Below are 26,252 nucleotides of genomic sequence, written 5' to 3'. Positions count from 1 at the left end.
TAGTTGAAAAGTCCATTCATAAAACTTTTATTCCACTTACATCAACTTAATACACATGTTCTGAACAGTTATGCTTGGATTGTTCATGAAAATTTCATAAGACATTAAACAAAGCTAGCCATCATCTCAAGTTATTTCCCTGTTAACTATTTTTACAGCACATGCATGTTAGGCAAGTATCAAAAAAAAAAAATCACAAAAGCAAAAAACCTAAAAAAGTTAAATACATGGGTTTTTGTTTTACTGCTGTGCTCGATATACAGTGTCATTATGGATATCAAGCAATTCATTTTTTACTGCATCTTTACTTGTACATTTGTTCTTAGGTTGCTTAAACCATTTAAATACAAATAAAATGTGTAGCAAAAATAATGAAAGCAACAGCAGATAACTTTACAAATAATGGAATGTGAACCGTTTCTCTGTCCTTCTCTAGAGAAAGTAGACTGGGCTATCAAACTGTCTTAAGGAACACTTCAGCTGCAATCAAAGATGTACACTTGATTGGCATATTCCACAGATTTCACATGTTGACTTGACATGCAATATCTATGGGACATCAGTTTATTCACAGCCATGTGTGCTCCAGCTTGAATACTCATGCTAACTACACCTGTGGCTGCAACTGATTATCCCTTTTTTCCATCGTGACAGACCAATATGCAAGCAGTCATCTTCGCTTGACATAGAAAGCTGTTTTAACACTGGCCTTGTGGGAAGCCACAATGTACCAAAAGTACTATGCCAAACATGTAAAACTTGTATAAAAATTTCACAACCCTATATTGGCCACCTCAGATGAAAACAGATAAATTCCCCAAATGTTAACTGGCTCTATTCCCCTAATATTAAACAAAACCACATGGGAAATATAGAAATCCAAATAGAAGTAACATAAACCTGTCAAATCGTAAACAAAAACTATTTGTGGGACAGCATGGATGACAAATGGTCTACTGTGTGAATTTCAGAATGAGGCAGACGGAAGTTGGAAGGCTGGTTAATTCTCCCCTCCTTCTCCTGCTTCGGCTTCATCTCCTTGGGTATCCGATGTCCACAACTGTTCGGGAAAGAAAACAGAGTAAAATATGTAAGATATTAACATTTATGACTAAAAATTAATAAGGAATTACTAGAAAGAAAGCCTACTTCTTAAATAATAATTTTGTAAGAGGTCCTACTAAGCACCACGGAAAACAAAAAGCACACATTAACATTAATATATTTCTTGGCTATTACAAAATGGAAATCTAGTCCTGGGTGACCCAACCCTACACTGCATTTAATGAGGAAGTTCATGAACAGCCAAAACAGAAAGTCTCATATCCACAAGGCTCACTAAAATATGATTACAAGTAAGCAAGAATCAGACCTACAGAGTAGATGCATCAGAATCAGGAACTAAGAATACTTCGTTTCCTGTGGATTTGTACCTTCTCCTCAAGTGAGCTTTACGCATCTTTCTGAAGGAAGAGCTTCAGTAAAGGTCTCTCCACATCCAACATTAGAGTGAATGCTACCTTTTCTTCAAAACAGGCATCTGAAGTTTTTTTGTTTTTTAAAACAAAAAACATTTCACCGAAATCTCTATCCCTTGGCTCTATTCAGTCAGTTGTGCCCCCCTTCAGCAACTTTTGGAACACAAACTTGGAGGGCAGGGCAAGGAGGAAATAAAATCAGGCTAAACATGCAGTATGCACAAAATCTTATTTTCAGCTCCATAAAATCATAGTAAGGAGCCATATATCAAGACTAAGTACCAACTACGGAAACTAAGCATCAGTTCCAGAGCAACACCCAGAGCAAAGAAATTATTTTGTGAACCAAGTATCTCGCCACGCTGGCTGCTTCCAAACTATTACCAGCCCAGTATGATTTGTAATCTCTCACTTTATGGAGTTATAGCAACATTAACAGAATCTTTCACGCTCTATAGCATAAGGTGGTAAAACCTAAGAACAACTAATTCTCTCTCTACCTACAGTGTACACTCTACCTACACTACAGACTCACAAGATGCTACCAAAAAAAAAAAATTTAAAAGGAAAAAAAAAAAAAAATCCGTCATCAGAAACATTTTATCCCTTCCAGGAGTACAAGACAATCAAGAAACTTGCACAAGACCAGTAGCCTTGTTCTTGCTCTGAACATAATACACGATATCTGCACTAAGCGTTCCTTGCTGAAGGCACTAAGCAACAAGAGTTTACTGGAGACAACAGCATACTCATCAGTTTCTAGCCCCTGCACTACATTCTATGTTACATTATTAGAATACCACGTTATTCTCAAACTTCAGTGCTATTCTTATAAGGAACAGTTAGTAAGAACAGTTTTATTAGAATGTTATCAGAGACTTCTATCCTAAATCCTCACCTCTAGAGTATATACAGGTATGTACATATATATACACCTTTATTCATTAAATAAAAAGGGGCCTGACTGATATGAAAGGAGGATTACCAATTGAGAGCACAGTTTAATGAATCTGCTGGGAAAAAAAAAAAACCCTTAGGGGGAAGGGATGCCTTTTTAAATTGTATTTTAAAGAAAAAACAATTTCATAACAAGGCAAAGAAGGAATTGTCTAGCAATCCTAGTAAAACAGATTTTGACTTGATATACTAAACAACCCTCTGAACACTTCTCTGCCTTCAGTCCCCGCTGAGAATGAACACAGCCTCTTCTTCAGACATACAAGACTCAATGTAAAAAGAATTAACAACGGAGGAAACCGGTCCTGCACATAACTGATCAACATGCTAAATCACTGTCAAAAGTCTTTGTAACAGACTTGCATAACTAGCAAAATAGACCTGTTTTATATTTATGAAATTCATTGCAGTCTTTGCAGTAACACACACATCAAAATTATTTTCTACCTCAAGAAGTTGTGGAAAAACGTGAAATCAATGCACTCGTACAGGTCACGCTAAGCAGTCACGCAAAGCATTTAAGGCAAGACATATCATCCTTTCAAGAATGTGGAATCTTGCAGCTGTCTACAGCTTTCTCCCATATAATGGAAAGCTCACATCAATTATCAGGCCTATTACCGTAATTCACACACTATGGTAGCTCAGTCCAACTTTTGCTCTTGTATGAAACAATTTGCTTTCCAACTGCTTTGACAAGCTTTACATTATTTTTACTGGGAAGCTAGCAATTAAAGTCAGCTTCTATCCTCTATTTCAATACCACTCATTCAGAGGACAGCTCTTGAGCAATCTCACTCAAGGGGACAGTACACACAGACATTGAGAGCGATGCCAACCCTGTATCTGTCTCCATTACAGAGGTTGAGAAATCTCTTCCATTTGTTTTGTAAGCAACAGCTGGAACAATCATAAGTAGTTTTTTCAGTAGTGTTAAGTTGCCGTTCTAGCGGAAAAGGTTCCAAGGAACAGGGAAATAAAGTGTTAGAAACAAAAGCAGAAAATATGGCAACTCCAATTTTATGCAACTGCACAACTTTACTTCTAGTTTTGTTAAAAGAAGCCCAACTATTTTGTAAATGTCTCTGATACCAGATGCACAAAACATGAACAAGGGGTTACATCTGGCAACAAGAGGTGCTTCTTATTTTTTCAGTTCTGGCTTGCAGCTCTCCCTTCCCCCCACGAAGACCGGGGAGTGAACTATGCCATTAATTACGCTATTGCATGTTTGCTTACATTTACTGTTTCATTTGCTTTAGATGTTTATCTTTGCCAGTTTTGAAGTTCAAAGTAGGTTAAAAAACACCCCACACACAATATGAAGATTTTGATTACTCTGACAGAGCAACACAATCTTGACCCGTATCTTATGCCACAGACAGCTGTGAGTCCAAGGAAAAAAAAGAATTAAGACAGTTGTTTTACGACTGCCATGGAAATAGCCTGGCTAGCACTGATTCCAACTTCAGCTTTACCAAAATTAAAACCAAACAAGAAAACCCCCATACAACAGGCCCTTAAGTGGACTTCAGAGTTTACTTTGTAGTTTTCATGTAGGATCTATTCCTTGCACATGCAATCACACAGAATAAGCTACATGAAATTTGACATAAGTTTTGAACAGGCAAATGTGACTGTATTCTCAAATGCTGTTTAACAAAAGATAATAGCTTTGCTAGTCACAGTCCTAACTACGTCACTTTAACAAGTTACGTTCCTTGAATAAAAAAACCTGAAAAAATTTGGTCAATTTGTCATGTCAGAAAACAGTGTTAATTAGCATGCAGACAAAAAAGACTGGGCAGGAGAAAAAGATGTAGCTTAGAAACATCATGTACCATAAACTCATCTGTAAGTAAATGACAGACACAGCTCCACAGCTAAGAACAAACAGGACAACTCTGAGTGCCACAAAGACCAATCACATTATCAACAATATGTAAACTTTAATAATACTCACTGTCAAGTTGTCTCTCAGTAACTGCATTATTAGCGTGCTGTCTTTGTATGACTCTTCACTTAATGTATCAAGTTCAGCAATTGCTTCATCAAAAGCCTAGTGTTATAAAAACAAACAACTCCATTGGCCATGCAACAAAAGGTTATGCAAATAATAGAAATGGAATTTTTCCCCTTCTTTAGACTTACCGTTTTTGCAAGGGAACAGGCTTTCTCCGGGGAATTAAGAATCTCATAATAAAACACGGAGAAGTTTAGAGCCAGACCTAATCTGATAGGATGTGTTGGCTGCATCTCCTTTTTACTGATTTCAAAAGCTTCTTGATATGCTTGTTGTGATTGCTCCACTATCCCTTTGGGGAAAAAACAAACACACACAAAACCCACAAGAAGTAAGTAATTCACATACTGTATTCAGACATACAATCAGGATTGTGTTCACGCTTGCATGAACAAAGTACGTTAAAAGTGAGTGCCTGTGAATGAGCACTTTACCTAACAAGCTGCTATTTTATGAAGATTTATTAAATCACATTTTTAAGTTATTCAAAAAAATGAAGTTGTCATTGACCAAATCACAGGTTTGAGTCTCTCCCTGCCACCCTGTGACTACTTCTATTTACAAATGTTTGCAGCAGTTTTATAGCACTTAAGGAATATAAAACCCACCACCTACATGAAAAGGTAAAAAATTGAAGTTTTAAGTACACACAGGTTTGATGTAGTACCACAATTTCAATGTCTTTAAACGCTACAAAGCATTACAGATCCACATTTTAGTCACAGAACACACTGATGACCTTTGCCTATCACGCTGAACCCTTTCAGTAACAGTCATCTATGAATTCCCATTCAAATCATTTGGCAAAGATAGTGTGGCATACCTCAACCCAAATTAAATATGTATTTTTAAAAGCGTCCAACATAGTTCCATTTCCAATGCAAATATGGATAGCATTTTTACCTAACTTAAACGTTCTAGTACCTATAAACTTTGAAGTAAGGGAGAAAAAGTAACAATTGGTCTCTTTTTTTAGAGATTAATCTTTTGCCATTCTCTTAATGGGTTCAACTGTACAAGTTACAAACACTTGGCGGAAAAAAACAACTATATTGTGTATACTAGGATTCAAGAGCTCAACAGTTTCCATTCTCACTGAACACACTTGAACTTATGAGCAGACTATGCCTGCACAAGTCAGAGATCATGGCCCAACACAGCCCACAAGCTGGACCATGCCCCTGATGACTGCAGGAGGCAAGAGATGCACTAGACACTGCGCCCAAAGGGACCATTGCTCCTGCACTCTCCAAGACTGTTAATAGCATCTGAGAGAAAGGTGGACAGGAAGTCATTCAATTCAGATGCAAAAGGATTCCAATCCTAACATTTCTGGATCAAACCAGAAATGCATCCAGCATGATCTCTGCAACAGCGCCAGTCACATGTATTCAAAAATAAAGAAAGGAATTTTAAGCTAAGGACTCAAAAATACATCAGTATTTAAGTCAGAAGTACACAAAGTCTGAGAATAACTGAATACCAATATTTGGGATGTCTAGGCAATCTCTTATTTGTTCCCTTCATGTATTCACAAAAATTAAAGCATCATATTGTCCTCTTCAACATAGAAGAGGGAGGACACTCACTGCACAATTTTTCAACACTTTGTCCTCTCTCCACTAATAATGGACTGCTTCAGAAAAATCAGACAACTGCCATAATACCTTGAAAACGACCAGAAGTTGGTATATTACAGTTGAGAAGAACCAGGTTTACTGTAAGTTAGATTTAGAAATAGTGAGAAGTCTTTTACTCTTCTCATAATGGAAAAGCCTTAGAAAATGGCACAGTTTATGAAAGACAAAACAAGCAGCATGAAAACAAGTAACTTCAAGGAATGAAGCTGAGCATTTTATTTTTTTCATCATTTTTCTTTAACATAAATTACTTCCAAAAAAAACCAAAAAGGCCTATTTTTTCTACTGATTTGAGAAAATACAGTTACCTTTTGAGCAGTGATTTGGGGAACTTACTGCAAAATTTGACGTATCCTGTTAATTTTTAAATCAGTCACCCAGTATAAAAAAAGTTGCAAGATTTTTAACCTTGAATTCTTTAGAAAGTGTTGTATAGTTCCAAAGTTCAAGGCTAAAATAGTAGGGTGAGGTACCTGCTTGACATTCCTGTCTGCTAGATTGCTGTAAGAAAACCCCAGTCGATAAAACAAACAATCTGGTTTACGAAGATAAAAATCCAATTCCTAGAGTTGGGAGCTTTGTACTGTTGCTGTATTTACTGCAAAAGGCTGAAAGAATACTGTCCAACTAAATGGCCATTATTTCCTAAACAATAATTATCAACTGCTCTTCTTCAAGGTCCCAGACAGCCTACAGGAAAAGCCTGTGAGATGAAACACATAGCGGAGGCGGGGGCGGGGCGCAGGGCAGGATCTTAAGTTTAGGAGCTATAGAACTATGAGCTAGATGGGCTTTCCAAAAATTTTCTTCATCTGGAAACCCACTAAAAACTGCTCAGCCAGGGGACTGGGTAAAATGAACTTCAAAACCACTTTAAACAAAGATTTTCACCGTCTAATTTTAGAGTCTGCAACTTAATCCTCAACAGAAGAAGAACTTTGGGACTCAAAATATTGTACCTTCTATGCATGTGAATAGAGATTACTAAAAGGAAAATATAATTACTCTCTGTAAAGTAACAGATCTAAAGTACTAGTTACACATGCAATTCTGCTGCCACCAAGACTGGGCAGTTTGCACACAGTAAAGCATCAGAAGTCAAATCAAGCCCTATTATACTAGGTCTTATCATCTTTATGCAACTCCCTATTATCCAGCATACTGGGGAAACTAGGCTACCCTATATTATGTAGCTATAACACATATGCCACAAAGCTAAAGCAGACATATCTTATCTCCTTGACATTATTCCAAGTCTGTTTCACCTCTATACTAAACTCAACTTAGTTTCTGTGAAGTCATGCAGACATCTTTCTATATCATACTGAGAGAGCTTATTAGCTTGCCACAGGGGCACCACACGTTCCAACAGCACTGCAAGGAACCTAGTAAGTCCTACAAAAGGGCAGAGTGCTACCGAGCAACAGGAGCATAACTGAATAGTTCTCCAATAACCCCGAGGGTCCCAAATCCATGCATTCAGATTCTCTGCACACTCCCAAGCACCCCATACTTCTGCAGACTGAGTGCAGACTAAACTTGAGTCTGCAAGAAAACAGCTCAGGGCTAGCAGACATTACCAGATTGGGCTCTGGGCTGAAGTGCGCTGCTCTTCAGGGCACGCTGCCACCAGTCATAAACTGGCTCCAGGGAACAGTTCAGCACTGTTTGCACCAAGCTGTACCTAAACATAATGTGTTGTCCTGAATTGAAGGTGACTTTGCATGGAGTCAGCATGTTGTTAGGGTGTCTCTTCAACTACAGCATTTAAGCCACCTAATATATTAAGTGCCTTATTATATTAACTTTTCTAACTAAATTTAGGTGAAGGCAACTTACCTGCAATTATGACAAGCTGCTTACATGAAGATACAAGAAACTTGAGGAAATAAAAAACATTTGGACATTAAACTACCACGGTTATGGAAGAAATTTTCCTAACAGTAAGATTAGTTTTATCAATCCTTTTCTTCTCCAGGTGGTTTCTAGTCTCTTTGCTCACTGAACCTATGCAGACTTTTTGTATTCTGTAGAAATGCAGGAGAAATAGCACGAGTAAGACTTCAAAAAGCTACAAGACTTTGACCCCCTACAAAGAGGTAAAAAACCAATAGTCAGCCAGGCAGAAGATGCATAAACCTGTACTTCAGTGATAAACCAGATACATGCATGCATAAGTTGGAGTTGATTTCAAGATTTCGTGACTGAACATCTGTTCCCTGCTTCTAACGGCAGAGCTACATGGAAACTTTCATAACTCATTTGAAAGCCAATGACCTATGATTTTTCTTCAGAAAACAGGAAGCCTATTACTAAAGAAATTTACATCCAAATCAGAATTATTCTAAAATTAGAGTCATGTCACCGCCCCACCAAAAGCAATCTAATTTGACAATATTTAACCACAAGCTGACATACAATACCTTTCTTGTCATCTCCAGCAGCAACCTCAGCCAAGTAGCGGTAGTAGTCTCCTTTCATTTTCAAATAGAAAACTTTACTTTCTGCTTGTGAAGCATTAGGGATCAAGAACTTTTCCAACAGAGACTAAAAGAGAAACAAAGAACATAGTGTTTTGAACATACATACTTTTACAGTGCGCTGAACCAACAATTCAATTATACTACGATCTATTTCAAAGACAGCTTTACTTCTTGCCTATTTTCTTCACATCCTACATAGCATACTCAGCTAAGGAGAATGTGTTCTGGATCACAATTTTAGGTACAAAAAGGAATGCTGCATGCTGTGACTTGATGGGGAGAAGGCGGCTACGTGAATTTAGTAGATGAGTCTTGTATGACCAAAGGAAGGGTTTCTATAAGCTGTTATAAGTACCCTGACAAAAATAAGGTCATCCAAAAAGTCTGGGCAGAGCGTATACAATGGAAGAGAGTCTGCATCCACAGAAGATAATAAAAAGATTTGAAGTATCAGCTGCCAAATCAGAGACCCAAATATCTTACATACACAGGCAATAAATAAGCCTCGTTAACCTAGTTCCCATTAACTGGAATGCTGTACTGGCATCGCCAGCGAGAAACTGCAAGGTTGAACCTGGATTCTTGCATTTCCAGACAGCTGACAATCTGACAGTCAGCTTTGTAGCACTGAAAAGGATCATCCATTTGACTTTATGTGCTTATTAAATTAACATAGCAAGTTCCCAGCTGCGGCAGTCATGTAATTTCGCAAGAGTTCTATTATGATGGAAAGAAAAAAAGGAAAAAAAAAATCACTAGCTCCAACACATTTAGTCAAATTAAGGTACAAGCTTGTCAAACTTCTTGATACTGAGTGCTTAAAGTCAGACTTTGAAAGAAAAGCCAGTTATTTAAAAACCAGAAAAAGTGCAGAAGTGCTCCCGAATACTCAAAATTAAATCAGAAGCTGTTATATATACTTTGCTAAGGCTATGGAGCAAACAATTTTTTAAAAGATATTTTAGTAAGAATTTCTGGGTGTCTTTTTCCCCTGTAGATTAGATGACTGACATTTCAGTTTTGCCTCACTCTCATTTCTATCTCAGCAGATAGGGTAATGAAGAAGTCCAGCTGACAGAAACCAAAATCAGACAAGGTTCAGCTATGCCTATGCTCCAATGACATAAAAACCTGTTAGTGGACTTTCTTTACTGGTTTCAACGCAATGGAAGGTCAATTATCTTTACTACTAGATATTTCCAGTATTATGGTGGTTGGTATATAGCTTCATTTTATAACCACGCAGGGAGACATCGAAAAAATACTGCATGTCCTTGCTTCCCATCTGAATGACAGCAGAGACAACCTTTTGGCAACAAAGGAAACACAACATAAGCAAGTCGGCAGCAGCAGTATTTTTATGGAGCCAGTCAAATGGGCTGCCGAGCTGCCTCATGCCAAGGGCACCCTTCTGGAGGGCGTACCACAATGAGAAGGGTTCAGAGCCACCTCTGCTCCAGCGCAGCTGGAACGAAGCAGAAGGCTGTAAGGTATATGGCTCACATGCTTCAGCTCTCTGTAACTACTTAAGTGCTCTTTTCTCACTATTAGAGAACTTCAAGATTCACAGCTATAACATTTTTCATCAGTGCCAAGAAACTCTGACTTCAATGACAATTGAAGGTTCGCAGCTACTGAGAATAAGGCTCCTTATTAGTTTTTCTCTGTAGGACTGCAATTAAGTCAGGTGTGTCAGTCTGCACCTACCCTTCTGGCACCATGGGGAGTTGCCCTCCTTCTGTACCTTCTATTAATTGGTCAGACAAAAATATTTTCAGTAATTCTAGAAACAGAAATTATTCATTGTCCATATAGACGGTTGTTCAATTAAGAAGTACAGCTCTGCTCACTCCCACAGCAGCAACCAAACTTCCAGACTTAAAACTTCACTTAGGTCACAAATGAGGTAAATGCAATGCCTAATTGAATGGGTGAATTGCTCCAGCAGTCAAAGAGGAAAGACTACCAATTGAGAAAGTCTTCCTAATCAGATAGATACTAGCAGGGCAACAGCAGCTCGGACAACGCGTAAACCTTGTCTTGAAAAAAGTTTTAAACCCATCTTGAATTTAGAATACTGACAAACTAAGAAAATCCCTTTGAACAGCTATTCATAGAATATAGCCTATGCAGAGAGGCTCTGACTCTGAGACTGCACTGGTAGCTTGCTCATATCTGGATGAACGACTCTATTCTGTACAAACAACACGTACGACTGGTAGGCCACATATCTTTGGGAGAATTTTATTTATGCCAAATACTTCATAAACAGCAACAACAAAACCTGAAAGCAGATTAACATTTAAAAGCTAGCATGTGAAATTACTGAAAGGAGATCTCTCCCCTGTTATTTATCTAGTACTATATATTCAGTTTCTCCTGTTTGTACCAGTCTTTTTATTTCAGGATATCTTTTCTTTTACTGGCATAAGTAAACAAAAGACACTCCTTTAAAGTTAGCCTGAAGATTCAGTGTACACTGATTTATCCTAGAGACTGGCCATGAAAGCCGCAATCTGCATGGAGGTGGTGTGGCTACAGAAAGCCATATAGATGTGACCAGTAAAACTACTGACCTTTTAGGGTTCAATTACAGAAGATAACATAAAATGTTAGGCATAATGAAAGGCGTAACTAATCTAACACTTATCTGCAAACACATCTGCTTATGGGGAATCTGTTTATCTTTTTTTTTTTAAAAACAGCTTTAACCGCAAGGCTTCTCTGGAGGACACAGCTTCTCTGGAGGACACCATTTTTTCCGCAAGGAGGAATATCTTGATATTGAAGTCCTATTGATGGGTTCTGTTTGTCCAAAGCAGAAGAAACAGAAACAAGAACTGTTTTGGTAGTACCACCAATATATGCCTACCTTCTCTCTCCTTTACCAGTTGATATGACAATGTTTATCAGTATAGAGCTGATCACCACGGGCCACTGAAGTGCTAACAGCTACTCCAAGACTGGACCAATAAGCTGATCTGTAATTACTAAGTTTGCTAGGTGATCCGCATCACTGCAATGCATACCGACAACTGAAGTCCATACAGCACGGGTATATTACAGCTACGTGGTATGTAGCTAAGCCCTCATGCTTGTTCATGACATCGTGCCAAATTTCCATCAATTTTTGATATATACTAACATGCACTAACTACAACTCCATGGGCAGTTAATGACAGTGCCTCAATCAGAATCTGGTAGAAACAGCTTTTTAAACAAAACCAAAACACCACTCCCTGCCCTCCAAACCCCACAACTACTCAGCCACAATTGTCAGAGCTTTTAATTTGACAGCAAGAATCTAACTGCTGTGAAACAAATTGTAGTCAGTTGTAGTCAATTGTGCATTGTAGTCAATTACACAGATGCAGCAGCATCTTAGAGCACTTCTCAGCCAAAACCTGTAACAGCTTGTACAAGTGGTTCTAACACTTTTCATAGCAAAGTCATATACAGTCTTTCCAGAAAGACTTAATGGAAAATTATTACCTTTTTTTTTTTTTAAAAAAAAGCATGTACTAAATTTGAATATCAACTCTTACTAATATGCTGGTTAAAAGATCAGGCTTCAACACTTCACATCTGTAATTGCGATTACGACTAAGTTAACAGCTTTCTGGTACTCTGGACTGGGACAGACAGCACATTCGAACTCACGAGATGTCAGTTATGCTCACACATACCACAGATAAGAAATCTCAAATCTGGTACGTTCCCCCACCCCCAGCAAGTATGCACTAGAGAAAAGTCTTTGTCTGCAAAGACGTAACAGAGGCTGCATGCATACAGCTTTATTATTGTACTGGCAAACGTCAATCCTGGCTTATTTTAAACACTAAACTGGAAAGAGATTCACTTTCTTCATTCTTACGCACATTCTTTTGCCAGAGCAGGACACAGTCAACAGATGGCAACCTTAAGCACAATGTGTTTTGAGCCTGTTTTGATGAAAGGCCCTATGGACTTGTTCCTGTGGTTTTGCACGACAAACTCTGAAAGGTAGGAGTTATCAGACTCAGTTAGGAGTGTGAAAGAAGCATAACAAGTAGTAATTCTGTGTAACACAAAAAACCCCAACACCCAACCCTCTACAAAAAGACTGCCTGCTTCTTACTGTAAGTAGACATGCTTCAGTTTATCACGTTGTGGTGACAACTTAAGTTGAAGACAGGAAGCCAACCCATAAAGACTTGAATAGTCCTTTCCTGACACTTGAAGCCCAAAACTACCCTTCTTTTAAAAGCATTTGCTTACATCTTTGGCAAATGACTTGTGTGGGCCAGAAGACTATTCCCAAATTCATAAGAGCATTAAAATCAATGCCTCAGTTTTGTCTTGTTGCTTATAGTTCTGTGCATATTTCCCTTTATTAAAGGCTCGATCTCAGTACATGTTATTGCCTGGGAACTTTAGAAAATTATTAATGCACTTGAGAATTGCATCAACAGGTCAATTTTCTATTTAAGATATTTCCCTCCTGACAAACAGGAGAATAAGAAGAAAATCACCAGATTCTAGAAAAACAGAGTTGTAAGTGAGCAGGTGATATATAGTTAAAGTACTGAGAGCAAGAAAATTTGTTTTTAAATACCAAAAATTAATTCTTAAGATACTAAATAAAACCTCTAGAACTATTGGAGAAACAAAAACATATTGCTCTCACACAAAAGAACCAAATGGCAGAATTGCAAAAATCCAAAAGAATACATTGATAAACATTACGTAATATAAACAGTATCAGTTTTGCTCAGAGCTAATCAGGCAGGCCTTTTGTTTTCATGAAGTATCGAAAGCCACCTGACATAGTTACGACGTTATTTCTAGTTTTGAAGATAAATTACACAGGAGTATTAGCTGAACTTTCATTAATTTGTCATCCATCTGTGGTATATGGGATAGGGATGAAAACGACATGGAAGAACTCTGTTTTTTAAATTCACGGAAGACACGAAAGAAACATCGTATCTTTTTTTTTAAGCCCAGCCTGCAATCTATTTCACACTAACTGACAATGGCCTAATATTTTCATGATGTAAGCAGCATGCTGGTATCTTTCTCCAAGACATTACAAGAACACAGGACAGATTGTACTGGCTGACATGACTCTTCTGTCTACTAACCCACCTGCAAGAAAATGTCATGCTTCTGTTAGTCTCCATCAATGCCTAGGGACTTCCTGAGCCAGATGTAGTTTCTCTGAATGTAGTAATCTCAGCAGGCTTCTCATCCACATTCCACACATTGTCCAAACTCCCCTTACATCAACATAACCTTAATATCCACAATACACTATGGAGAAGGAGCTGGAGATACCTGACTACCTGCACATGAGAAAGTGTTACTTTTGTCTTAAACCTACTTTCCAGTTTCATTTTAAAAAAAGTTTAGCTTATAAAAGCACTGGTATTCAAGTCTGCATTTCTTTTAGAAGACTACCAGATAACTTCAGATTATTTAAAGAGTTTCAGTACCATTTCCAAACAGGAATCAAAAGCCCCTGCTGCGCTTTCACACCATCCAGGTAGCTATTTACTTTATTCTCTACAAAGGAAGAAGGTGAGCAGGGGACAAGAAAAAGAAAAATAAGAAAGATGTAATGAATACTAAGAAAAGGGACATCCAACTAAAGCACTGTGTTAGAACAAGCAATAAAATTACAGTCTAATGAATCTTAAGATTCAGCTTTCCAGATGCATCAAGATACACTTACCAACTGCAATCCAGAGAGTACCAAGCTCCTCTTGTCTCCCAGTGCTCCTAGGGCAACAACCCTTCCTTTGTGGCAGGAGACACAAAACTATCCAGATCACCATTACAATGCTGACTTGCTGTTTTCTGACTACCTGCACAGCTGAGCATGAGTATTTTAAAGAACTACACATACAAAGTTTCAGGTGTACTTAGGTAGGCATTCAAAAATATTGATTCAGATCAGCGTTTCCAGGTACACACTTTGTGGGAAGAGCTACATGTACTTGGTTTCATCAAGTGGAACCCACTAACCAAGCAGCACAGTAACGGTAGCACACCTTTGTTAAGCTATTCTTTTACAGACTTCTATTTTGATGACAAAGTTATTAAAGTAGGCCACCTGTGTCGGACGAGTTCAAGACACCTATCATTCCCATAAAAAGCTAGCATGTGATTTTCCATGCATGTGTTTTCTGCCTCAGCACCACAGTTAGGAAAGTTACTCAGGCTATAAAACAACACGTGCAATTAGCTGCGCTGCACAGATTGGCACACACACTACAAAGGGTTTAACCAAGCCATTTGTGGCCAGTAGAAATTTTATTTACACACATCTATCTGAATTGTTGTAGGAAAATGACAAATATTTGTATTTTTAAGGGGAATATTTTTAGACAATCCCTTCCCAAACCCAGGCTATTTTGAGACAGGCTCATTATGCTGCTTCTGATTACAGTTCTACCCAGAGCTCGGGATCAGGGCTCTGCAACTGCTGCCTCACGGGTGACCTCCAGACCTCTTGGGGGAAAACCAAAAGGACTGTTCTGCTGTCAGCCTTCTACTCTGGCCAAAAGCAAAGCCTCTTGTTTAAAGTTAGCTACAGATTTCTACATAGTCATTTGCTCACTAGAACAGGAATACAAGAAAAATCTGTCAAATACTAGTGGCTGCTGTGGCACTGGAGATCTCTCTGGTAAAACATCTGCTGAAGAAGGAAACAAGCCTGCTGCCCATTCTCAGTACCAGTTATTCTCTCTTCCCATCAAATTGGCTGCCCATACAAACAGACAGTAGCAGAAGTTTGAAAAAGGTGAGAAGAGAAGCCTGGCTAGAAGAGACGAGGCGAAAATGATGAGCCTGAGCAGGGGAGAAATTCAGAATTTGGGACAAAGGACCTTCAGGGGGTAGGGAGGAATTCGACTGCGGAGTTCATGCAACAGTGAGAGATGTGACATGCGTAGGCATTGATAAGAGCAGGAAAAAGGTATGCTTGGTGAGCAGCTTTGCTGTAGTCAATCTGGTGGAGATCTAGAAATGGAAAAAATGGAGGAAACGAGGCCTAAGTAATGAGAGAATAACTGACAAAAAGAACTAATGCAGAAAAGGGAATCCTGTATAACAGACAGAATGGCAAGAAATTTTAGCTTATTCAAAAAATACTACTAGAACAGTTTAAATGTGTTTCTTTAGAAAAGAGAACAAAAGCAGCATCACATACGGGCAGGCAGAGGAAAACATGGGAGAAAGAAGTAGGACATCCAGAAAAATCACCTTATGCTGACATGTATGCTGAGGGATAGAACTAAGTCAGTAAGAAGTAGGTGTATGCACTAGAACGCCTACAGGGTGCTTAGAGGGAAGATACGGCACGTACGGACAGACACACCACTGGTCTGCATAAAAACAAAAGGATGGGAAGTGAGGCAATGGGGAGCAGCATCTCTCATTACACACTTTTGCAGCCATATACATAGCTCTCCTTGCAGATCTACCCTCCCCAACTTAGACCATCGTGCCCTTCACTACCTTGTTCCTTCTACCACTTTGCTTTCCAATTAGTATTTATGGCAAGGGAAGCAAATGTGCTTAATATCAGGATACAATCTTTGAGACTATTCATAGAATCATAAGAGTATTTTGAGTTGGAAGGGACCCATAAGGATCATTAAGTCCAACTCCCTTCTCCTCACAGCACCATCTAAAACTAAACCATATGACTAAGAGCGTTGTCCAGACACTCCTTGAACTCTGCAGGCTTGGTGCTGTGCCCGCTTCCCTGGGGAGCCTGCTCCAGTGACCAACCACCCTCTCAGTGAGAAGCCTTTTCCTAATGTCCAACCTGAACTTCCCCTGACGCAGCTTCATTCCATTTCCTCGTGTCCTGTCACTGGTCACCAGAGAGAGGAGATCAGCACCTCCCCCTCCACTGCCCCCGACGTTGTAGACTGCGATGAGGGTACCCCTCAAAAGACTTTTAAAGTCCTTCATGACAAACATTACAGGTTTTTACCGAAGTATGCTTAACAACACATGACAGTGAAGGAACCAAGTTCTGATGCATAGGCAAAAATACCTCTCCAGTTTAGTAACCAACTCTGAGAAAACTCACATGAAAGGCAGCAGCCAATAAGACACTTAATAGAAAAATAATTAGGAATAAAGTATTTAATTTGTTGAAGCATTGCTATAGACATTAATACACAAAACAGTTTCCACTGAGGATTAAAGCCAATATGCAATTTTTACCATTTTTTTGAATCACCTTATTAATTTATTTCTTGAATACTGGGGACTTGCAACAAACCAGAATGATGCCAAATGCATCAATCATTATTCTTTGAGGAAACAGAACATTTTCTGAGAAACTTGAGATAATACAAAATTGACACCAACTGAGTTGGATGAGAATTTCTGCTAGACAGGTAGGTCTAAATGATAGCTATTGTGGCTTGTACTCTGAAACAGAACACGCTCTAGCTGTCTTAAGACTCTACAGTTTTGGTCTCTGAAGAAATACTACTAAAAACCCCCATAAACATGATGTAACGCTTTTTATCCTTGGTAAGAAACAGAAGTAGTGCAGCTTGCACTCTGAGCAGATCTGAAACCTCCTGAAGTAGACTATGTATCTATTAGGAGTTCATTATAGCATACAACGTTAATAAAAGCATTTTATTAGCAAAAATGCCATTTTAGCAATGTAAGCCTACTCTGCACTAGGAGAATCTCATCAGCTAGGGATCAGATTCCCATTGTTAAATATTTTGTTACCTGCATAATCACAAAGGGTAACAACACTCAGGAAAAAAAAACAAACCACAACTACTCCCTACCTCATTTGAGCTGCATTAAATCTGATCAAAAAAATTAAGAATTTGCTGTTCATCTCAGCAGCAGCATGACTTATCATTCCTTCTCATTAGAAGAGGCATTACCAATCTTCTGTCAGATTTCAAGAAAAATAAGCAACTACACAAGAGCTGACATTCAGTAAAAAACAAGTTTAAGAAATAATCGCAATCTTAATGCTCTTCAATCAACTTTAAGAGCACAAGCTTTCTCAAACTATTTCAAAACGGTAATCAACTGAAGTGTTTGAGAACCTGTTTCAGAAACACGTACTTCTGTCAAGTGCATGGTAACAAGACAGAAGTTTCCAGATAAAACCAGAGATTGTACATCTGTATAAACAGATGCCACACTGAGATAATGCACTAACTCTGCTCTTGTTCTAAATTTTATATTTCTACCACTTAGGGCTTTCACAGGCACAGTAAAAGCTGGCATCTTAACAATGCGGCATTTCTACTCTTAGCCTTCTAAGTAACCAACCAGTGAAACAAACACACTTAGCAGCTTCACAAAATTACAAGTACACACAATGAAGTTCTTGCTTCAACAGCACAGAAGAAGGAGGAGAGTATCTGTCACAGGTGAATAAACTGATCAACTTACTTTATTTTGCTGCTTAGAACTGCATATCAGCAGTAAGTGCATAAAGTACTTGAACACTGAAGGTTGCTGTCAAATAAAGCAAGTTGTTATTTAGTGCTTATATTGTTCAAAAGCATCCATGTACTTCTTTTTTTTAAATCAAAGCCAATTATTAAACATTAATGCCAAGTGAAATGAACACAGTCGACTATTGGTTATAGTAAAGATTTGTTCTACTTCCAATAAATGCAAGAGAATATAGATGCATGTATATATGCGTATACACACGTGTGTGCATAGCTAATGTAAGTATCAGAGGTAACTGCACGTTTAAATATTTTTTTGCATTTATGCAGAGCACCTTAGCTGATTTTACAATAAATGGGTGCATTAAACACATATATCAACATTATGGATGCACTTCTTGCTAAGATTAGTAAGTATGAGCTCACCTTTGCTCGTGCAGCCCAACCACCAGTAAATTACTTCTATATGCTGGAATCTAAAATCCTTTCAAACATGAGCTGAAGTTTCATGCATTTACAAAGAATTACTTGAACAATGCAGAATAAATAAAAACCAACACAAGTAATCTCATATTTGAACCGATCCATGAATAATTTTCTTAAAAAAAAAAAAAAAAAAGACTATTTGCTTAAAAAAATAAAGGAAATTGCTCTAGTTTAGGCAATGCTTTCACTGCAGTAAAAAAAAAGAAAAAACCCAAACTAAAAACCCAACAGCCAAAAAAAGCCCCTGAAGGGGTGTAGCTACAACCAGGGAAGTGATAAGGATTAACAAAGTGAAATCACGTGGTTGATGCAAATCGCCTCAGCCTCCTACCTTCAATATACGTGAGCAATTATACCAGTCAAACCCTAACTGAAAAAGCTAGACTTGGGGAGTTAATCAAAAGCTTAAATTATAACCATCCTGGGAAGGATATAACCAACCCTGGCAACATTTTGCTCTGCAATATATAAAATTTCATTCAGAGAAGCATTTGTGCACCAGAGGTACTCACATATTTTCACATACACCACTACCAAGTGACCAATTACCTTCTTTTAATACAAATTTTTACAACTTGAGATGACATCTGGAGTTCTATGTCCAGGTTTTGGCTCCACAGTACAAGACAGACATGGATATATTGAAATGAGCCCAGTGGAGGCCACCAGCATGAGTATGGGGCTGGAGCACATGCTGTACAAGGCAAGGCTGAGAGAGCTGTGTTTCCTCAGCTGGAGGAGAGAAGACCAGCAAATCTTACTGCTGTGCACAGCTGCCTAGAGAAGATGGAGCCAGACTCTTCCTGGAGGTCTACAGTGAAATGACGAGAGGCAGCAGACAAATTGGAACACAAGAAGTTCTGATTACATACAAGGATTGTTTTTTTGTTTTTTGTTTTTTGTTTTTTTTCTTCTAACCGTAAGTATGACCAAATATTATGACAGCCTGACAAAGAGCTTGTGGAATCTCCATCCTTGAAGATACTCAAAATTTGACTGACAAGGCCTCGAGCAATGTTATCTAACTGGATCTGTTCTGAGCAGAGTTGAACTAAATAACCTCCCTTCTAACCTAAATTATTCACTCCTAGATTTCAACAAATTAACCACCCTGCTTCTGTGATCAACATTCTGCAAACAGAAGCTTCTACAAAGGCCTCCCCTTCTTTTCCGAAAATGTCAAATAAAGGACACAGATCTCAAAGACAGAAACAAAGTGCAGTTAAAAATAAAAAATTAAGCAAGCCTGAAGGAGTCACAGAACTAAAAGCAGCAATTTTCAGTCAGAACATTGAATTTTTTGTTAGTATCAGATATTTTCATAGCATAGAAGGTTCTATGGTATAATCAGTCACTCAAGCTCATAAGCAATCTACTCATCTGATTGTTAGCACCACTCTATAGGTTAGCTGTGCTCTTTGACCATCAGGAGGACACACTGAGCATACAATGGTTGACTTAAAAAAAAAACCTCACACATGTGCATGTCAAAAAGCATATGGCTTCCTACAGGATAGAGGACTAAATTTCCTAATCCTGCCATTAAGAATTAGTGCAGAAACAGGCTTTATAGATGTTAACATAGTAACCTATTAGATGTTTTCAGGCAACAAGAAAATAGTCCCACAGTGATTTGAATATGACGGCAATAGGCATTAATTCTGTGGTATGTTCTTTAAAAAGCCATTTAGATGCATTCTGAATGGAATTACACTCCCTTCCCCCCAGTGAACTGCAGCCCCATGACAGGCTACTAAACCTTCTCCTACTCCCCTCCACAAACAATACACATGTGAAAGAATCACAAACCTAAAGTCACTTAGTTGAGATTTAACTGCACCTCCTCTTCTCACAACAATTACCACTTCTAAAAAGTGAAGCATCCATAACAAGTGGAAAGAAATCTAAATAGTATAAGCACACAAGGAGTACCATTTTATGTGTTTGAGCATGAAGTCAGGAAGAAGTAACAACCTGGCAAAGAAAGCAAACAATTCATCTTACTGAGAGGGTCCTGGATAGCACCATTAACCTCCAGCTTTGCTGGCAGGGAGGGAGTGGGGAAAAAGAGCTGTGTAACACCTATGTGCAACAGTAACTCTAGAATACTAAAGGGGAGCCGAGGTTTCAGGAAGCTCTCTAGACCTTAAGGGGAACGACCGAAAGGGAAAAGAAACAGTGAAACAGAGTGCTTGGGCTCTGCAAGCAAAGAGATTGACTTCAGGTATGACTGTGGGGGAACTTGGGGGAGGAAAAGACATCACCCAGAAGACTGGGCATGGGGGAAGAACATCGGAACAGTCACATACGGTACACTCTGGAGGACATGAAGGAGACTACTGCTGCATGTGCCAGCCTAGGGAAGAGAGTGTAACTGTCTAGAATTACATTCATACTAAAGTGAAGATAGCCAGTTGTGTTTTAAATGATTAGTTTACATTACCTCATGTCAGAGACCGCCTGAAAGCTACTAGTAGTTTAAAGCTCCTGAGAACTTCTAACATGCAAGCAGTATCAGATGTTAGCTATTCAAAGACCTTTCCATACATTCTTCTCTGTACTTCAGAATCCTCATTAGCTGAAAAATTCATCTTACTACAGATTTAATTTGAACCACTTCAGCTACAGCTCTGTTTCCCATTAACTGCAAAAAGCATTTTGAAGAAAATCCACACCTGTTAGATTAATAACAATTTTTATTATGGAAATGACAAATAAAAGGTCATTATACTGGTATTTTAGACAGACCCTCCCTCTACTATAAAAAGTGAAACAGGATGTGAAGCACACACTTAGCTAACATGAGGAAAAGTACTTAATAAAAAGCCTAATTTCCTGTATCAATACGAAATTTCTGAGGCTGGAAATTTTCTATAATACTGAAGTACATTTAAGATGCCTGAGTATGGCAATGTACTTCCTTCCCAACACACACTATATTATTCTGGAAGATTTGGAAATTCAGTCTTTATTGTTACAGTGCAAGGAACTTGTACTATGCACAATGTGTCACAATTATCTGCAGTTTATTAGCACTACCAGACCAACTCCAAATTAGAGTTGGTTATACCACACCTGAAAATACTCCAGTCTATATCTGACAGAATTGGTGCTGGACCAAGACATTTTACATGTCTCTTCTTTGTACAGCAGCACTCTGAGGCTGCAGCAAACAAGAGGACGAGTTCAGCTGTTTGTAGAGCTGTAGAGGTACTCCACAGCACGTTCAAGTGAGGGAAGATTTAGGAAGTGGCAAGGATGTAGACGCTGGCTTTTCCTGCTGCAAGGTCAGTGTAAAGAAGAAAAATAAATGGTTGGACCTGACCCACATAACCGCTAAAATTTTTATCACCGAGTCTAATAGTTACGAAACAAGAAAGAAGTTCAGCATTAATTCCTCTTATTCACTCCGTAAGTTAGTGGAAGAGCTGGGAACAGAACCCAGGCACAGTTTAACGTACTCTGCTTCTACTGGATTAGAGGAGCTATTTCTTCCAATCCACTAGTAATTTGATTCCAACAAATGAGGGAAGAGAGCGAGAAGCTGCAGAGGAGCCAGCTTTGGCTACATTCTGCCAGTCACAAACACATTCTCTTAATTGGTTTCCTCCCTTCAACACTGAAGTTAGGACACCAGTAACTTCCACACTCAGCTGTGATGTAACACCCCAGGGTATTAAATATTACTTAAGAGCCTAGCAGGCAATTGAAGACACAACAACAGCTCAAACAGATTCACAGTATTAATAAAAGATACAAAAGTTTCCGAGCTGCTTTTGTACTGTAATTGATAAGGCTCGTGACTGAAAGCTTTAAAAGTTTGTTAACACTTGAGGTCCTATTAATGGCATACTTCACACCAATCAAGATTTGGTAAGCCTTGTTTTTCACTTCTGTGAACAGTTATAGACTAGGTTATGCTGTACAAAAATTACAGAGGATCTTCTCAAAAAAATCCAAGTTCTACATTTGCATGTAGCATTGTGCAGACTCCTGTGTTTTTTTCATAAAAAACAACTAAATACATTACCACAACTCTTTTTTCTCTGTTAAAGCAAAGTGGATGTCAAATAAAGCAATACGGTCAGTCATCTTTCTAGGTAAATAGGAATGTATGTGAACAGGATATTCCAACAAAGAAACAAGAATATGTTTTTAAATATAAAGCTAATTCTTCAATGCAATAAGCAATGTCAAACGTATTGCATGCCATTTGAAAGCGTTTTAAAATCCTATCCCTTGATTTAAAAAAAGAAGTTTTCCTTTTTTCTTTTTAAACCTAAGTCTAAAAAAGTAGTTTTATTACTGCTAATCACTGCCTAAAGCATTGTTTCTTCTGGACAGTAATTTTTCCTTAATCTATTAAGAAAAATTGGAATGGCAACACTAAAAATTAGTAAGACTTTAGCTGCCTAAAAGTAGTAACATGTCAAAGAATAATAATTTATTTGAATAATGTATGTATCTCTCATTAAACACAAAGAGAAATTCAAGCCCATTTTGAGATTCAGAAGATTCAACAAGATTCCCCACCCATGTGCACCCCCCCCAGATACTTTAGCTGCTGCAGCAAACTCAAAAGCTGGGTTTTTGTTTTAGTTTTTCTACTTAGCATGCAAAATAAAAGCTAGTTTCACCTCAATCTGGTTTCCATTATCAGAAAAAAAAAGTAATTGCAAACACTAAGTTCTTCTAAAAGGGGGTTTCTAAGCCAAATGACTTAATTAAATGATTTCTTAAACCTAAATGTAGTTTACAAAAGAATTTCAGATCACTCTGAACTGAAAGCATCCACCCTTGAGGACTTTCCCGTTAATAAAATAATTAATTTTAAAAATAAATAACAAGAAATTAGAATGCCAGATTTGGGTCTGTATTTCCCTGGCTTAAATAGATGAGCCACCACTTAACAACACTAGTCAGTTAGTTCTTTCCTATGTGCAAGTTTGGCATTTCCATTTTCATAGTGGAAGTTTAAGAGTTATTCTTCCACAGGATAACAAAACATACGAAACTGGGTGTGTTACAATAACCATGGAAGCCAGCCTAAACTGGAAGCCAAGACTCAGTTATCCATGCCGACTTTTATACACCCTTGGAGAACCAGTCTTCTACAAGCGATCACCGCCCATGTCATTTAGTTATCTTACACAGCAAGCAAAATTTATACCACTCGTTGATCTCAATTTTCATTTGACATCAGATCTTTAAGTACATACTTAGCTATTTAATACTTCCCTCATATCACGTGTCATTCTATCACCTCCAGGTACATGATCCCTCGTCACATATGGGATGACACACCAGCAGGGTCCACAGTTCAGTGGACAATTCTATTGCTGACAGTAACATCTACCTCACTAGCGGTCGCAGGACTGGATATCCGTTAATCGTGTGCTCGCTGAAGCACCACAGGCGTTTGCAGTTGAAAAAAACCTGACAATCTGGAATATGCATTTGGAAGAGGTTCGGATTTCATAAACCAGTCTCCTAACGAAAATATAGGCTTGTTTGCCGGGTACATGCACATTTTAACATAACTACAAGCCACAGAAAACATTCAACTTGAACACCCTTTTAGTTTGCTACTAAAAATTTTAAGAGGGTATCACAGCATTTCTACTGCCTCTTCCTGCAGACAATTTTCTGCATGGCTGAGTCATAACTAACATTACATCATCTTATCCAGGGAGGGGCACAATTTCCGTAGAGTAAGAACTACCTCTTACAACTAGAGCAGCATATTAAAGTTGCAGAAATCAAAGTGATCTAGGATACAAATACTGCACTAAGGGGGGAGGGCGGAGGAAAAAACCCCAAACTAAACCTGTATCTAGTTCAGCCTCAAAGAAATATGTTGACTTTTCATACAACATTTCAACATGTCTCCAAATTCACTAGCATTCCTAACTATGATGATTTGTATATAAATAATCAATACATTAGAAGGAAAGAGAAGTCAGACTTTTTTTAAACCTTGTTCTTCAGAAAATAGGAGACCACAGCTTTACTGACAGACTAGAAGTAGTCCCAGAGGGCCCAGCACCGTTTAACCTGCAACTCTAAGTAAGAATGAATCAACAGTTTCATTATTTCTCACCAGCACATCATTGCAGATGTCTCTTAGCTCAGTCTCAATTTTCTCTCTGTATTCTCGAGCCATCTGCTGTTTTTTCTCAGCGCCTTCCGTCTTTTGTTCAATACTTGAGACGACTCTCCAGGATGACCTACGGGCTCCTACAACATTTTTATAGGCAACAGAGAGAAGATTCCTCTCTTCGTTGGACAACTCAGCTCCTTGCTCAGTCACAGACTTCATGCAACTTGCCATGTCATCATATCTTTCAGCCTGCTCAGCCAGTTTGGCCTTCTGCACCAGCTCATTTTTATCCATGCTGATATTTCTAAAGAGGAAAAATAGTGAGGCATTATTCAGACATTGATCAAGGACAAAGGTGTTTTAACTTCATATGCAGAGCAATCATTCTCTAAGTAGTTTGGAACTGTAAGAGGTACAACTGAAACACAGAACACAAGGCATACAAACACTCAATGCTCTAACACATGGATATGTGGATCGAAGACTTAGAAGTCGCTGCTTTCTCCTGAAAAATTAACTTTTAGAAGTATGTTATTATTTTAATAAATGCAAACAAAAGCATCCAAAGGTGAACTTAAAGCAAATCATTCCTATCTTTTGCACATAAACAATCCTAGTTCTTTGCCATCACTCTCTCGTAAGACTATAGTCAAGCTGCAGCATCAACTGCATCCAATATAACAAAATTGACAAAGAAAATGTCCAACAGTAAGTTCTTCACAGGAACAGACCAAATAAAGGCTAGACAAACAGTACCAGGCAACGCTCTGTGCCTTAACAGAATCTTACAGTTACATGCAAAAAGACTTGGCACAGGGATCTGCAAATCAAATCCCACACTGGATGTTATAAAGTCATAATCCACCAAATATCTAAATTTCACGGTGTACACCCTTCAACAACGTTAGCTTCCTTTCCCAAAATGGGATACGGTAGACATTCTGAGCAAGGTACTGCTTCTCCGCCTAAGAGGCTATGCTTGCGGAGACAAAAGGAAATTTTACTATTTAAAAATATTACTTCAACATCAGTATTTCAGATAGCACAAACTGGCTGAGATGCTTCATAACCTGCATCTTATCAGCACTTTTAAAAAAAATCAAGCTCCGCTGAACAGGTTTTTTTTTTTGGTACATCAGGAAAGAATACTCCTCTCTCACTCCCCATCCTTTTATGTATCTTGACTTGATCATTTTGAGGCCCTGGCAATATGCTTTGGGATACATCATCCTTTAAAACTTGACTAGATTGTTAAAGCAAGAACCAATTTTGGTCACGTACGCTTTATGTATTTCTGTATGTTCCATACACAACAATCCAGCACCTTAATCTTCAACCATCAAGCTTTTTGCCATTTTACATGAAATTACCACAAAAAATAGCAGCATTATCTTCCATTGAGGAATAAATTAAGCACGTTTTAACACTCCAGTCACCTAAAAGGGAAAGTTTTAGTGGCTCCTACCCCCAGCACCGGGGCGCAAACTCAGCAGCTGTTCCGCAGCGTTTGCTAATGCGCGTTGAAAACTTGACCGCACGGTGAACAGCCGGTTAAGGAGCCATTTTAAGGCAAGGTTTTGGCTACGGTTATTTACCACCCGGCGTGATCAGGACGAGCGTGGTTAAAACGCCGGCGCCAACGTCAGTCTAC

At 38.5% G+C, this 26,252-nt stretch overlaps 1 protein-coding gene across 1 annotated transcript; it reads right to left on the bottom strand.

Moving 5' to 3' along the window:
• YWHAZ (tyrosine 3-monooxygenase/tryptophan 5-monooxygenase activation protein, zeta) lies at positions 1-25,113 on the bottom strand. The gene is made up of 5 exons (XM_009572888.1): positions 24,602-25,113; positions 8,522-8,645; positions 4,587-4,750; positions 4,399-4,494; positions 1-1,060 (listed from the first exon to the last, which is right to left on the bottom strand). Exons 1-5 carry the CDS (start codon positions 24,893-24,895, stop codon positions 1,001-1,003), a joined length of 738 nt encoding a protein of 245 aa, XP_009571183.1. The 5' UTR covers positions 24,896-25,113; the 3' UTR covers positions 1-1,000.
• Positions 25,114-26,252: the final 1,139 nt, after the last annotated feature.

The sequence above is a fragment of the Fulmarus glacialis genome, unplaced genomic scaffold (assembly GCF_000690835.1).
Source record: "Fulmarus glacialis isolate BGI_N327 unplaced genomic scaffold, ASM69083v1 scaffold9102, whole genome shotgun sequence".
NCBI classification, from domain to species: domain Eukaryota; kingdom Metazoa; phylum Chordata; class Aves; order Procellariiformes; family Procellariidae; genus Fulmarus; species Fulmarus glacialis.
Note: the sequence above shows the minus strand (reverse complement) of the source record. Positions and strands in the feature narration are given on the sequence as shown.